This window comes from Tympanuchus pallidicinctus, unplaced genomic scaffold (assembly GCF_026119805.1).
Source record: "Tympanuchus pallidicinctus isolate F22 unplaced genomic scaffold, pur_lepc_1.0 scaffold6, whole genome shotgun sequence".
In the NCBI taxonomy this organism is placed as follows: domain Eukaryota; kingdom Metazoa; phylum Chordata; class Aves; order Galliformes; family Phasianidae; genus Tympanuchus; species Tympanuchus pallidicinctus.
The window spans coordinates 10,391,473-10,405,596 of NW_026294780.1; the positions used below are offsets into that span (position 1 = coordinate 10,391,473).

General features: G+C 41.8%; 1 protein-coding gene across 8 annotated transcripts in view; it reads left to right on the top strand.

Annotated features, from left to right (window-relative positions):
- Positions 1 to 14,124, top strand: part of MAP4K4 (mitogen-activated protein kinase kinase kinase kinase 4) — a 149,103-nt gene that overhangs the window by 92,614 nt on the left and 42,365 nt on the right. For all 8 annotated transcript variants that reach the window (XM_052664863.1, XM_052664864.1, XM_052664868.1 and 5 more), the window contains exons 5-12: positions 24 to 134; positions 3,095 to 3,185; positions 4,742 to 4,872; positions 7,113 to 7,167; positions 9,401 to 9,479; positions 11,449 to 11,624; positions 12,294 to 12,366; positions 12,835 to 13,045. In XM_052664863.1, the coding sequence (XP_052520823.1) occupies positions 24 to 134; positions 3,095 to 3,185; positions 4,742 to 4,872; positions 7,113 to 7,167; positions 9,401 to 9,479; positions 11,449 to 11,624; positions 12,294 to 12,366; positions 12,835 to 13,045 (927 nt within the window). The remainder of the gene's footprint in view (positions 1 to 23; positions 135 to 3,094; positions 3,186 to 4,741; positions 4,873 to 7,112; positions 7,168 to 9,400; positions 9,480 to 11,448; positions 11,625 to 12,293; positions 12,367 to 12,834; positions 13,046 to 14,124) is intronic.

Consider the following 14,124-nt stretch of genomic DNA (forward strand, 5'->3'; position numbering starts at 1 on the left):
GCATGCTGGTATTTCTTTTGCAGCTTGTTATGGAGTTTTGTGGAGCAGGCTCTATCACAGACCTTGTGAAGAACACGAAAGGGAATACACTGAAAGAAGACTGGATAGCATACATCTCCAGAGAGATTCTCAGGGTAAGGAAAATAGCTCACTGCACTCGGAAACACGGAAGCAATCTTGCGGATGTAACTTAGCTTGTAGTTCTGCAGGAAACTGTTCCTATCAGTCCCGTTAGCCAAGTCATTGTCTGAAGAGCGTGTAGGAGTGGATGGATGTCTGCTGTGCATCATTTAACTTCAATCTCCTACACTGGCAGTGAGGACAAGACCACAAATGCTCACACACTGTGTGAGTTGTGCTGTACTGGAAGAGCAGTGCTGCATGAGAAGGCAGCTTAAGAACCAGAGTCCTTATCTGCCGTAGAAGCTGAGAAACAGCACCCATGTGCCTGTATGATGCTTTTTGTAGAAGATTTTTTATTTTTAGAAGACTGAGGTTGCAACAGTGTCATAGCACTAGATGGTGCAGAATGGGCTTTTCCAAATGTGCTTACAGCCTTCATTCTCTGCTTATAATCGAGCCTGTGGAGGAAGGGAGCTGTTGGCATAGGCCAGCCATTGGGACTTCTGTGCTGCAGTGTGCTTACATTTTGCTTATTGCTGCAGTCATTCTGGGGTGAGCAGATATGTCGCATGCACTGTAGAGTGCTAGCATAAGGCACTGCAAAAGTTCCTCAGAAAGAGGGATGCTACTTATCAGTTCTTCTAAAACTGATAGCTAAAGCTAATTACATCTCATGTTTAATTTCCAGTTGGTATGGTTGAAGTGCTTTTTGAATTGGCATGTTTGCTGTGCTAAGTAAATCTGGTATGATTTTCTTGTGCTTCTTTGTAAAACAAATTGCCTTCTACCCATTCCATTATACAGTGAGTCTGTTCAATTGCCTCATCAAAACTGAAGTTCCAAGGGCTTTATGTTGAAGGAAACCACCAGTAGCTCTTGCATAAATCGATGCTGCTGATGTCTGTGTTGCACATTGGCTCTGTCTTGGTGATTATTTTAAATGATGGAGGCATATGATTGTGGTCTCTTGCTCAAACTCCATCTGCCAGGAGAGAGTTTGGCTATTGAAGTTTGGGCTGGCACATTTTGAATTATTGTTTACTAGAAGGAATAAAAGTTACCGTCGTGAATACCTACCTACTGGGGGTTGTATTTCCAGTCAAATGGACAGCATGCTATCCAAGCTAACTGCTGTAATACAGAATACCAGTCTTATGCTTGAGTACAACTGTGCAAACCTGGAAGTACTGCATGCTATGTTGCCTTCACCGTAAATTCTTCTTAAGGTGGTAGGATCATGCTCGCTGAGAAAGTGAAAGAAAGTTTTACTTCAGAAAAGCATTACAGCTGTTTTCTCATTCTTGTGAGACGTTTGTAAAAGGAGCCTCAATTGTTTACGAGCAGAAACTGGAATATCTGAAAAAAAGGGATGCAAAATTCACATTGCAAACTGGCATTGCAAAACCTGATTTGACATTGAGATTTTCAGTGGTGAATGAGAGAGCTTGCGTAACAAAAAGTGAAATGAGCTAAAGTGCCAAAGATTTGCAGGTTGAGATGTAGGTGAGAGCCTCCTGAATGCATCCCTGTGTGGTCGGAGGGACCTCAGAGAACTTACCTGGGACTGCAGGAGGGTCAAGCTGCTGCTGCTTGGTCACATCCTAACCCCTCAAGAGCTTGAATGTATTTTTCCAGTAAGATCAGATTGTACTCCAGAGAGAACATATGATTCATATGATTATCTCCCTGACTGAGGCAGTGTAGCGTTAGGCTTTGAAAAGTATCGTGTGCGAAGCCGTGGAAAAGCCTTCATTCTTGCAAAAAATAAGTCCACGCGTAGTGTTAAGAGCCAGTGAATGGATACCAAGGACATTAACCATTCAGTTTGTTTCCTTGTGGCATATGCAAGGAGGAGCTGTGGATTATATATTTTTTTGTCCTGCTCATTAAGTGTTTTTAAAATAGAAAATAGCCCGATGGTTATGTAGGCAAACTGATAAATGATCATTTAATGAAGAACATGTGTTAGAAAATATTTCTCTGCAGCAAGCACTACTCTCTTAACCTTTTGCAGCTGTAAAGGTTCTATTGCTTTATTTTTCATAAAACATTAGAAGTCTGTGAGGGCAGTGCAAACAGGCAAGATGATCCCACCGGAGACTGCAGTTTTCCAAGCAGAGTGCCGAGGAGAAACCAAAATATGGGCAGTTGCTAAGAGGGTTGCCTATTGTTCTACCAATTACATTAGGGAGTAGAATGCAACATATGTCTTCCCCGACCCTCCCTCCACATGGCTAACGCTTTGGGGCATGCATCCAGGTGCTGTCTCAACAAAAAGCACCGTATGCCAGGAGGTTTTGTTTCCTTTGGAAAGTACAGTGCTCGTTGTTCTTTTTTTTTTTTTTCCTCCATTTTTTTTTCCTGAGGAACAATTATCTGCCTTCATATTTATGGGAGATAAGTCAAGATAGATGAGGGAATTCCACTCCATCTTTGCAAAAGCACTTTTTTTTGCCATCAGTATTCCATCTCCCTCCACTATAAATGCTAACCCACCAGCATCCCTCCTCCTTCTCACAAGACATACCTGCATCATGCTGCTCCCTCCTTTGTCCTTTCTGCCCCACTCCTGGACTAAATTTCCCTTCCTCTAAGTGTGATTCGGTATATGTCGGATGTCACCAACCACACTGGCACTACTGTCACTCACAACGTAATTGTACTGAGACTTTCTGGTCGCTGAGCTTCCTCCAAGTGACAGCTGAGAAGTGTTTGCACAGTGCAGATGCTGAGCTGTGTGTATGCACAGCATGGATACAACCTGGGGCCTTATTCCCTGCTCAATTATCGGAAGCTGAGCGGGTGGTGTGCTGCTACAAGGCTCCTGTGGATTGCATTGCATGTGTATCTGCTGAGCACAAACCCGTGCACCAAAGCACGGGCTACATGGCTGCAAGGCACAGATTACCTGCTGTTGAACAAAGAGCCTAACTCTGAATGTTGTCTGCTTCCTCTCTTTTCCCTACTGCAGGGGCTGGCACATCTTCATGCCCACCATGTGATTCACAGGGATATCAAAGGGCAAAATGTGTTGTTAACAGAGAATGCAGAAGTGAAACTCGGTAAGTAGAGAAGCACAACTGTTTCCTGATTCATCTAGCCTTTGTTGTTTTTCCTGATGTTCTCCATATTAATTTCATACTTCAAAAGCCCTGCAACATGTTCTTTAGCATGTACACTCTGCCACTTCTCTCATGTGGATTGAGGCTCCGGACGTATTTCCTCCTGCAAGTTGTTGCATTTCATTCAGGGTTATTTGTTTTCTTATTGGAATTAGTGAGTGAATGGTTTTGTGTCTACATCAAGTTTTGTGTGGCACAGGTTCATTCTGATTCCCTTCATTCTGGACTTGGGAGGTGATAGAAATTATTCCTGTATTTGGTTTTAATTAAAACCAGCACGTGCTGTTCAGATTCTGGGCACAAGAATGTGACCTGGATGATGCCCTTGAGGAAGCAGTGGCATGAAGTTCAAAATGCATTTCCACTTCTGGCATGCCTGCTGAAAACCATGCTCATTCCATGGCTCTTCTCTCCTTTGCAAGTGGACAATCTCCTTTTTCTTTTTCTCTGGTCTGTCTCTTCCAGTTACTGCACACTTTAGCCTTTTGTGTTTGCATCACACTACATTCACAACCTTTTTTTGGTTAAATATATGCCATGCTGAAGGCCTCCTACCCAGCCCACATCCCTTCTGTTTTGCATTACACCTTCCTGCAGCACGCGGCATAGAAAGATGTCCTGACTCTGTCCTCCTGACAGAGGAAGAAGTTCTCTGGAGAGCTTTTCTTCTTTCAGTCCAAAGTGGAGCACAGTAGCTCCTGAACTGTTGCTCCCACAGAGCTTGTCTCTACCAGTTTGTTTTTATCACTCAAATGATGGATTCTGTGAAGTTGACACAGCCTTCCTAGACAGACAAAATTTCTGGTATCAAAAGGCATATATCACTGTTGTGAATGTGGTCCCATCAGTGGAATTGGGAGTGAGGAGAAGCAAAGGAAAGGAAAATCTCTGGTAATGAAATAAATGTATTTGTTGCAACACATGTGCAGATGTGCTTGAAGTTATCACCTCCTGGATAATCCTCATATTTCCTTCCTATGATGCATCTGCTCTGTGCATTATAGAGCAGAGAGCAGCTCTTCAATGAGCAACAAATTATTTTTGCTGTCCAGCTTCAGAGCAAAAAAGGTGGACAGCCAAAAAGGAGACTTGTTCACATGTGGTTTTCCCATAGCATGAAAGGTACCTTTGGGAAGCTGAGTCCGCTTGTGTAGACAGTCTTGTGCTTAGCTTCACCAGTTAGGAAGAGAATGGTCCTTCCTCAGCCTCCAAGATGGTATTTTTTCAGCCATACGTTCCCTTCTGAGGAGGTGATGCTTCACAGATTGGAGAAAGGTGAAGAGACCCTGCTGTGTCTCTTCATGGGCTTGTGGCCTGAGCACATTGCAAGTGAAACACAAGGAGTCGGCTGCCTCTGTATGAATCATCATGTTTCTCTTCAGCAAGGTCCTCCCACATGGAATACCCACCTGGTTTTATTTCCAAATCATCGTACAGAAGTAATCACTGCATTATTTTTCCCCTCTGATGTTATTTTAATCTTTTCCCACTCGCAGTGGATTTTGGTGTGAGCGCTCAGCTGGACAGGACAGTTGGCAGGAGAAACACTTTCATTGGAACTCCATACTGGATGGCTCCAGAAGTTATTGCCTGTGATGAAAATCCAGATGCTACGTATGATTACAGAGTAAGAGAGTCATGTTAACAGAAAAATAATACAGCAGTGAACACACAATAGTTTACCACTGCATTATAAACATCCATGAATGCCAGCAGTTTTTGTGATGTATGCTTTGTAAGAGTAATTTTGTTTTGTGTAGGTACATTCTTGCTATGGGGGCTCAAGGTATGGCTCATTGCTGTGACTTGTACTGGCTTAGCTTCATAAGGTATAGACTTCAGTGTGCTGTAGCTACTTGGGGAAAGCCAAAAAAAAAAAAGCTTAACTGAAAGTGCTTGTGTTCTCAATTTGTGTAATGCTGTTCCTATAAACTGTGTTTGAATATGCCCCAGTTATTGTAATAACCCAGAACAGTGCATTTTAGGTGTTGCCTTAAATAGATGCACCGTCTGGAGAACTAGCAAAGGGCAGGAGGAGGTATTTACACTGTGTCTGTTCCTGATTACTAGATGCATACGGGTCTTGATAAAAGATTCAATTACTGCAAAACCATTAATTGATGTGATGGTATTTGCTTTACCCTTAAGGATGTTATGTATGTGTATTCAGAGTTAAACTTCTCTAGTCAGAGCATCCTGTAATCTTAAATATATTTCTCAGCTTAGTTTAATGAAAGCAAGAAGAATGAGAAAATAAGGTTTTATAAAAATTTTCACGTAGACTGATGCTACCATTCAAACTTTTAACCAAGAAAGGCAACAAAGAGATTGAAAAAGCAATGATTAGGCTCTTATACCAAATATTAAGGCTGAATATCAAGTTGCTGAGATTGATGTAATGTTAGATATTGGTGTGTAAAAATTTATTAAAAAACAGGAGGTTTGCTGTGGTGTTTGTACCCCTTTTGATTTATTGATCATGTTGGTCATGTTTGTCTTGATTTAATCACTTTTTACAGCTAACAGCTCTTTGAAATAAAAACAGTGCCTTAGATCTTTACAGATGGGATTATTAGGAAGGTAACTATTACATGATCTAGCAAAAGAGAAGAACTCTCTGCTGTAGTCGTTGGTACAGCAGCAGTGTGAAAAGGGGTTCGTTTCACACGCATGTATCGTTCTTGATGCACCCCATAGGGGTGTTGAAGCAGTAGTCTTTTTTAGTTATTTTTTTTTTTCTTCCCCTAGAAAATTGATGGTTGAAGCTTCCATAAGACCAGGAGGCTGTGCAGTTTTGCTTAAAATGAAGGATTGCACCAAGAAAAACGATTGCCCTGCTGGGCTTAAAAGTACAGTTGCCAGACCATTAGAAATTCTCTGCTGGTAGTACAGAAGAGCTTGTTTGCTCATCAGTTTTCATTAATTTGTTCAAAATCAGTACTGTTGCCAGAAATGAACGCTGCTTTTTATAAGAACAAGTCTTTCGTAGGAGTGGCTATACTCCTTTCAACAACCTCCTCCACTGTTTTTCCCCATAAGGAATCTCTTTCATTCCTTGCTGGGACTTTTCCAGCTACATTTGAGCCTCCTGGGTCTAATTCAGGAGCAAGTGCAGTTAGCTTCCAGCCAGGCGCACTCTCCAGAGGTGACACCTTGGAAGACTCTCACTGAAGGATTCTTCTTTCTTGATGTTTCAAGCAAAACTGATACGACAGGGACAGAGCGTTTGCTTTGGCCACAAGTATAGAGGCCAACAGAGGCTTCTTACCTTTTTAGCAGTAATGGCTATTCCTCTATACAATATTATGTGCTTATATTATTATCTGGTTTCCATTAAGTACAAAAAAGTCAAGGAAGAGCTATATTCCACTAATCTGTACTTGTTTATTTGCTGATTTAGACAGTGAAAAAGAGTTACTGGGTTTTGGGGTTTTGCCCCACAGCCTATTTAGTCCTTCATTTTCTTTGTCTTCTGCTTGGGGGAATATCAAGAGTGTATTTTGTGAGTTTATTACAGGGAAGTGTTCGGTCCTTTGTAAACAAGGGTGGAACAAGGAAAAAATCTGTTGTTTTGTAGACTTAGACTTAAGGCAAATGTATTTTTGTCCTAATGTGAATACATTCATGTGTTCTTAGGAAGGGTCATTTGCATGCTCTGTATGAATATGTAGGTGCATTTGTTTATAAATGTGTATGATATGGCAAGGAGCACTTTGTGATACCGTTAAAGAAAAAAATAGCTTATTATTTAAACAACCTTGTTATTTCCTTACAGCCTTACCTACAGGGCCTCTGCAAATAGCACTCTTACTGTCTGAATGGGTGAATCCACCTCCTAACATATGGTGTCTGTCTCTCTTTATGCAGAGTGACCTCTGGTCCTGCGGCATTACAGCCATAGAAATGGCAGAAGGAGCTCCCCGTAAGTGATGTGTGTGCTTTTCCAGTGGGCTGAATAAAGCTGAAACGTATACTTAAGAGATGCTTGTTGTAATCTAAACCTAGTTTTGAGGTTTCTGAAAGTGTCTTCATGTTATTTCTATTCTCTTCAGTTTTGCCTGCCCTATAAATATAAAATCCCCTAAATAGCAACACTTTTGATACAGTGCTTAAGCACTACAGCACAGACTGCAGTAATTTAATTTCTATAGCAGGAATATTTGGAAGCTAATCAAGCATCAGACTTCCTTCCTATGGGTAGTATACTGTCTTTTGGAAGCGTGACCCAGTTTGTGTATGGTCTGGCCTGGGATACTGGAACCTCAGCTAGGGAGAGGTATGGTGGAGCCTTGAGAAATTTGACCGTAATGAATAAAGCACCTGTAACAATCTTTTCTGTGTTGCCTTTCTGTAAGGCTGGGTAAGGCTAACACTGCTTCTCCTTTTGTTTCAACTCATCAGTGGGCGGTGTTGATCTTCCTTAGAAGTGGCATGATTTAAGCTGTAAATCCATCTTCAGTACATAATGTTGAACTTTATTTATGCTTACTGCTTAAAAGCGCTCATGAGTTGATGTTGATATTTTTGAGGGAGAAAACTGGAAAAAATCCTTAGGATATAGGAAGATATTCTTACCCCCACTCCCAGCTTTGGCTCTGGATTTAAAAAAACCCAGCAGGCTAAAGTACTTAAGAGTAAACTACAATATTAATTTCTTTCTAACTGTAAACAAACGCCACCACCACACAAGAGCCCAGCTTGAAACTTGAAATGATTGCATTGAAATGAAGTATTGACATTTTCCTACCAGAAAAAAAAGCAGTCATTTCATTTGCAGCCTCTGCTAGATCATTGCTGTTGTTAATGTAAAATTCATAAAACGAGGCATGACATTCTTGTTTGGATTCACGTTGTAGGAGGTCTGATGGTTTGGGTTTTTTTCCCTTTCTAATGGCAAGTTTGCATGAATGCCCATATGAGAGCTGCTCCCAGGACACCTCAGCCAGCCCTGTGTTAACAGCATTTGAGCTACCACTTGACCTCCTTTTTGCATTACCTTCTTGTTCAGAGCATTGAGTTGCCTGGGAGGCTCTCAATTAAAGGCTGTTTCAGTGGGCTTTGTAAGCCTGGAATTGGACAGGAATATTTTTTCATCTTCGCACTGAAAAAAATTGTGGCCCCTTTGCCCCTTTTCATGTGAAAGAAGGGCATTTTGAAAGTAAGCAAAAATCCTGTGTTAATGCTAAATAGCTCTTGCCTTGGACTGTCCACTGGTATGTGAGATCTGCCTCCTTAAGAGGCAGCTGAAAAATCTGTCCTTAAAGTTGGTGATCTAGTAGAATCCGTGGGCATCCAAGAGTTTTCTCCACCAGCATTGTGGCCTCTTGTCTCAGAAACCTGGATTCCTATCATGTCAGTCTGTTTGTCCTGAGTTTCTTGTGCATGGAAGACATTTCCTCTTCCTGCGGAGATCATTGGAGCTGGAATTGTGGTGCAAGGGGTCAGCCATGGGAAGATGATCAAAATGGAGGATTTGCTTTCAGTTTCCTTTCTTGGGCAGCCTCCTTCCCTGCTCTGTCAGCTCTGCCGTGGTACTTCTGCTCCAGCACAGCAGGAAAGATTGTCTGGCAGAAATTCCAGACTCCAGTTCCATGCTCTCTGAATTAAGAGAGTTCAGGTTTACACTGCAGTTCTGCAGGGAATATATTTTTTTTTAATTTATTTTTTCCATATTGATACTTCTATGTTTCGAAATCTGCAGGCCTGGGAATATAGAAAAGCTTCAAGTTTGGAGAGTGAAAATGAGGCATCCTGCTTTAGTTGTTTGTGTATGGGAGAGGAGGGAAAGTGAAGAACTTACATGTAAAAGTAACTGGTTTTCTTCCTTTCTGCCATCATTGTCTCCCAGTATTCTCTTGAGCAAAACTTAAGTTAGATAACTTGGAAATGGAGGAGGGCTGTGCACAAATGTTCCCATTGTGATTGATTCTGAAGGTTAATGTGTGCCGTGATCTCTGGGGCTGCCCTTAGCATGTTGAGCTACAGAATTGTTGTCATTTTGGTCAAATTCCATCTAGCTGGGTTGCTATCTACAATTAATGCATGTGTGGTGGGGATTGTGGGAATGTCTGTGGGAGCTGAAGCCATGGTATTGACAGAGAGCAACTAAGCAAATGCCTACATATTTGTGTTTGGTTTTGTCTTCTGTCCTCCAGCACTTTGTGACATGCATCCCATGAGGGCACTCTTTCTGATACCCAGAAACCCTCCCCCCCGGTTAAAATCCAAGAAATGGTATGTATACATTGCCTCTTGTTTCTGTCTTCTTTTGTAGCCATGGTATTTTGTCTTTGTGCTTATCATTCTGCTTCCAATTCCACAGAACTGGAGGGCAATTTGTTACCTAAAATCACTCTGCTGTTATCTCCTGTGCCATTGAACCAAAGCATAAAATAAAAAGCGTGTATTGTTTATTTAGTTCTGTTTGTCCCAGAGGTATGGTACTGAATTCTATGAAAATAAAAATGAAGCGTGTTTTTTTTTCCCTCTATGGAACAGCATCAGTATTAAGGTGACAAATAGAACTGTGTTTTAAAAAATAAACTCCTGCAGCACTCTTAATAAGCAGTACGTTTTCTCCGGTGTATCATAACACAGAAGCAGAGCAGCACTGTAGTGTACTAGTTGCTAAGTTGAAAGGAGCTATTAAAAGTAATGAAGGCTTTTATTGTAATTATTGTAAACGATTGAAATTGAGTGTGTGCTCCTTGCCAGCTGAGAAGAATCCATTAGTATCGGAGGATTTCCTCACAGTTACTGGTTATGACTGGCATATATGAAATGAAAATACTCCCTGGAAGAGGTTTCACATAGATTGAATGTGATCGCAGAATGCTGTGATCCTGTCAAAATAGTGATTTGCCATATTCAACATAATATGATCTTGGTTTGCTTGCTGGACTTGGTGTTTGCCTGAGTTGACTTATTTATGCACTTATGCTGTCAGGGTATCCCACTCCCTCTTTCGAATCTGCTTTCTGCATGTGTTAAAGTATTTGTACAAACATTTCATGAACTTTTTTATTGCTTTTTATTCAGAGTCGTAACATTCTAGGGGTGAGCAGTAACAAAAAAAGAGTGAAGTTAGCTTGAATTCGTCCTCCTACATGGCACTAGGAAAGTGAAGCAATGGATGGAAACCATTGTTGGTTTTGCATTTAACCAGATAATAGAAACATTTGCTGCCCAAGCACGGGAGCAGCTTGAGAACACCAAGCAATCAAAAAGTGAATCTGGCCAAAGCCGGGGCTGCTGGGACTCAACTGTTTTTATTTACTGTAGTCAATATCAGGTTATGAGAAAATAGGCCAAATGGTGAAAAATGCAGTTGTGAATATTTCCCTTGCTGGCATTTTGAAAGGCAATTTGTTTGGAGACTTCTGTCTGGAGAGATCCTCTTTGGAGAGTTCAAATTAAGTGCAGGTTGAGAATGGCGGTGCCCCAGCTTGACAGATTTCCATTCCCTGTCACTTTACGCAGTGTGCAGGAGGAACTCAGTTCAGTTTATATCCCTTAAATTGTACCAGTGAGAATTTGCCCCCAAGTGCTGGTGTTGAATGGACAGCATTGTTCAACATCGCGTGTTATTCTGTGAGAATTGCTTTGTGTGGGTCTTCAGGTAGAAAATAAATAATCTTAAGCTCTTATAGACCCTTCTCAGTGAACCCAGGTTGCCTGTAAAAGCAGCAGTGTGCATGGTGCTGCTTGCATTAGTGCAGTGTTGGCAGCAACTCTTGCGGCTTTCCTCATGGCTTGTCTGAAGTAGACATGCCCTTAGATAGCATGGGCAGGTGGAGACACACCAGAGCTGCCCTGCCTGTGCTCCAAGCAAGCTGGATGCAAGCCAGCTCCAGTCCAGAAGTAGCAGAGCTGGGTTTGCATGATTTGCTTTCACTAATATATCCTGCATTTCAGGGCAATTAAGCCTGTGAAAGAGGGCGCATTTCTGCAAGGCTGTGCCAAAGCACTGCAGGTATGTTGGCATTGCCCTGTGTCCGCCCAGCCCAGTGCTCAGCTGGAGCATGCTTGGCTCTGTTTTGGAAGCACGCTTGCAAACAGCTTTTTTGCCATCTTCTGGGATGTGATGCTCTTCGAGGAAAGGAGTTAGATTTTGGGGAAGAATGGGAAAAGATGTTTGAGCTGAGTTGTGGCTGTGATCTTACTTTGTTTTGCTTTTTTTTTTCCCCCTTTCCTGCTTCCTCAGGTCAAAAAAGTTTTTCAGCTTTATAGAGGGTTGTCTAGTGAAGAATTACATGCAGCGACCTTCTACAGAGCAACTACTGAAACATCCATTTATACGTGACCAACCAAATGAAAGGCAAGTCCGAATCCAGCTTAAGGACCATATAGACAGGACCAGGAAGAAGAGAGGAGAGAAAGGTATGCACTTCTAAAAATCCATTCTTGCAGCTTACTAAGAGTAGATATTTTTGTCTTGCTTTTTGGTCTATATCCCCACTGCCAAAAAACCCCATGTCCTTGAGATGTTCTTTTTTAATTCATGTGTTGACTCTCAGCAGGCTTTTGAGTTTTGTTCTGTCATTATATGGAGAAAATATCAGGTGCAAGCATCTTGTTTTCAGAGAAGTTGCGTTTACTCCCTTTTGAGTTACTGCCTCTTCCGTCTGAGCATTAAACAGTATTCAGGAGGATATTGGCATTTATGCCTTTGCATTTTTTGTTCTGTGGTAGGTTCATTTCTGGAATGATGCCATAAATCAAACTCAGGAAGTAACGCATCACGAGACCCGTGAAGCAAATGTCTCGGGCAGCCTATTCTCTTTGTTCAGGTGGTGCCACGATACCCCAGATGTTTTGTCTTACGTGTAGAACTTGGTGTCATTCAGGGAATTTGCCAAAAGTTTACTGCAGAGCACTGTGTTGCTACTCGTGTGGTAAGATGGGCTTGTATGTGTATGTTAATGAATCCTAGGGTCTGAGATGGACCGTCTCACTGAAGGGGTTAGGAACTGGTTCATTAAGGCACTGTTTCAAATCTACACTGTCCTGAAATATAAGATAAGCACTGTCTATGTTTCTTTCCTTTAGATGAGACGGAGTATGAATATAGTGGAAGTGAGGAAGAAGAGGAGGAAGTGCCTGAACAAGAAGGAGAGCCAAGGTAATAATTTCTCTTTGCAGGGTTCTGAGCAGTCCATGCTAAGCAAGTCTAAATGCCCATGACGTAAATCAGGAGCATGCTAAATTTCTGTTTTCTATTAAGTGCATGCACAAGCTGCACAAACCACCCAAAGGGTTTGAATGCCTCTTCTGTGACTGCTGAAGGTTTTAAAGCTCCCTGTTGTATGGCTTAGAGCCAGAGAGCTCTGGATGGAAGGAGATTTATTGCAAATGTGATTGGTCAGGGGCTCCAGCATGTCAGAGTTGGTCCGTATTTTGCTTGGCCTCATTTCACGCCTTCCACTGAGAGTGCGTATTTGATGTGCATCCAGTGTCGTTTTGAAAGAAATGAGATTAAAATTTAACATCATTATATGTTTTATTAATGTTTCCCTGCTTTGGAAAAGGTATTTAATGGCCCATCAGGTTTTTTTTTTGTATGAGAGACTTCAACTTCCTTTTGTTGCAGCTCCATTGTCAATGTGCCTGGAGAATCAACCCTCCGACGTGATTTCCTGAGGCTGCAGCAGGAAAACAAGGAACGATCCGAAGCCCTTCGGAGACAGCAGCTGCTGCAGGAGCAGCAGCTCCGTGAGCAGGAGGAGTACAAGAGGCAGCTACTGGCAGAGAGACAGAAGCGCATTGAGCAGCAGAAGGAGCAAAGGAGACGGCTGGAAGAGGTAGAGACAGCAGACTGGAGCCTGGGAGCAAGAGCCTCTCTTCCACTTGTTTTTCCCATACCCATGCCCATTTAGAAAGAGTTCTCTGTAGCCTCAGAACATCTCAGGAAAGAAAATGTACAAATTCACTGGCAAACGTAGCGCAGAAGATTTAAACCCAAGTCTGCCTACATGAATGTGAGCAGTATTCCAAACTATTGAATTTCCAGGAGCTCCTGTGAAGGCAAGAGGAGCCAAAGCCTTAGTTGTTTGAAAGTATCTGGGGAAGTCTGGGCCTTGGTTTCTGTTCCAAAGAAGAGGCAACGTGTCTAGACTCTAGGTAGCTATAGAGAACAAGAGACATTATTACTGTGCAGATTTTTTTTTAAAACTGGGCAGTGCATCAAAATGATTTTTGGGAGGCCGTGATGTGCTTAGAATTTCACTGGAAAACTTTCTCAAGCAGCTGTGTTTGACACTCATTCGTGTTAGGTAGAAACCTATTTTGTCATATATTGTTCCCTCATACATAGTAGCATGATGACTAGAAGTGACACAGATTAATAAGTATGATTTAAAAATCAATCCTAAATTTATAATTGTACAAAAATCATTAATACTTAACTCACTCTTCTGTAATATGGTAAGTAAGCAGTTTGCATGTGCAACCTGGAGGTTAGGGGAAAAAAACGAATGTGTAAAACATTGTTCCTTTTCGCCTCTTATGTGTGTTTATAGCTGTGTAGATGGAATAGTCAGTGTGAGCTTCTGAGGTAAAAGATTTCAAAACAGCTCTTCAGCCAAAGCTGGGCATGAGAGCTACAGTGAAACCAGTCATCTGGCTCTGCAGGAAATGCAGGGTCAAACTCCAGTTGTCCTTAAATGACCTCTTATTGAGTCACTGTTTCTACTGTTCACTTAGCAATGGTGAAAAAACTACACCCAGTCTGATTTTCCAAATCCTGCGAATGCTTAACAAGGAGGCAACCAGTACCAAATGTTAATTTGCATCCCGACTTCGAATTTCATGTGATGTGTTTATGTAACAAATAGCAGAAAATTCCAAATGGCTTTCCAGGTCACGCTATGCTCCTTATCCC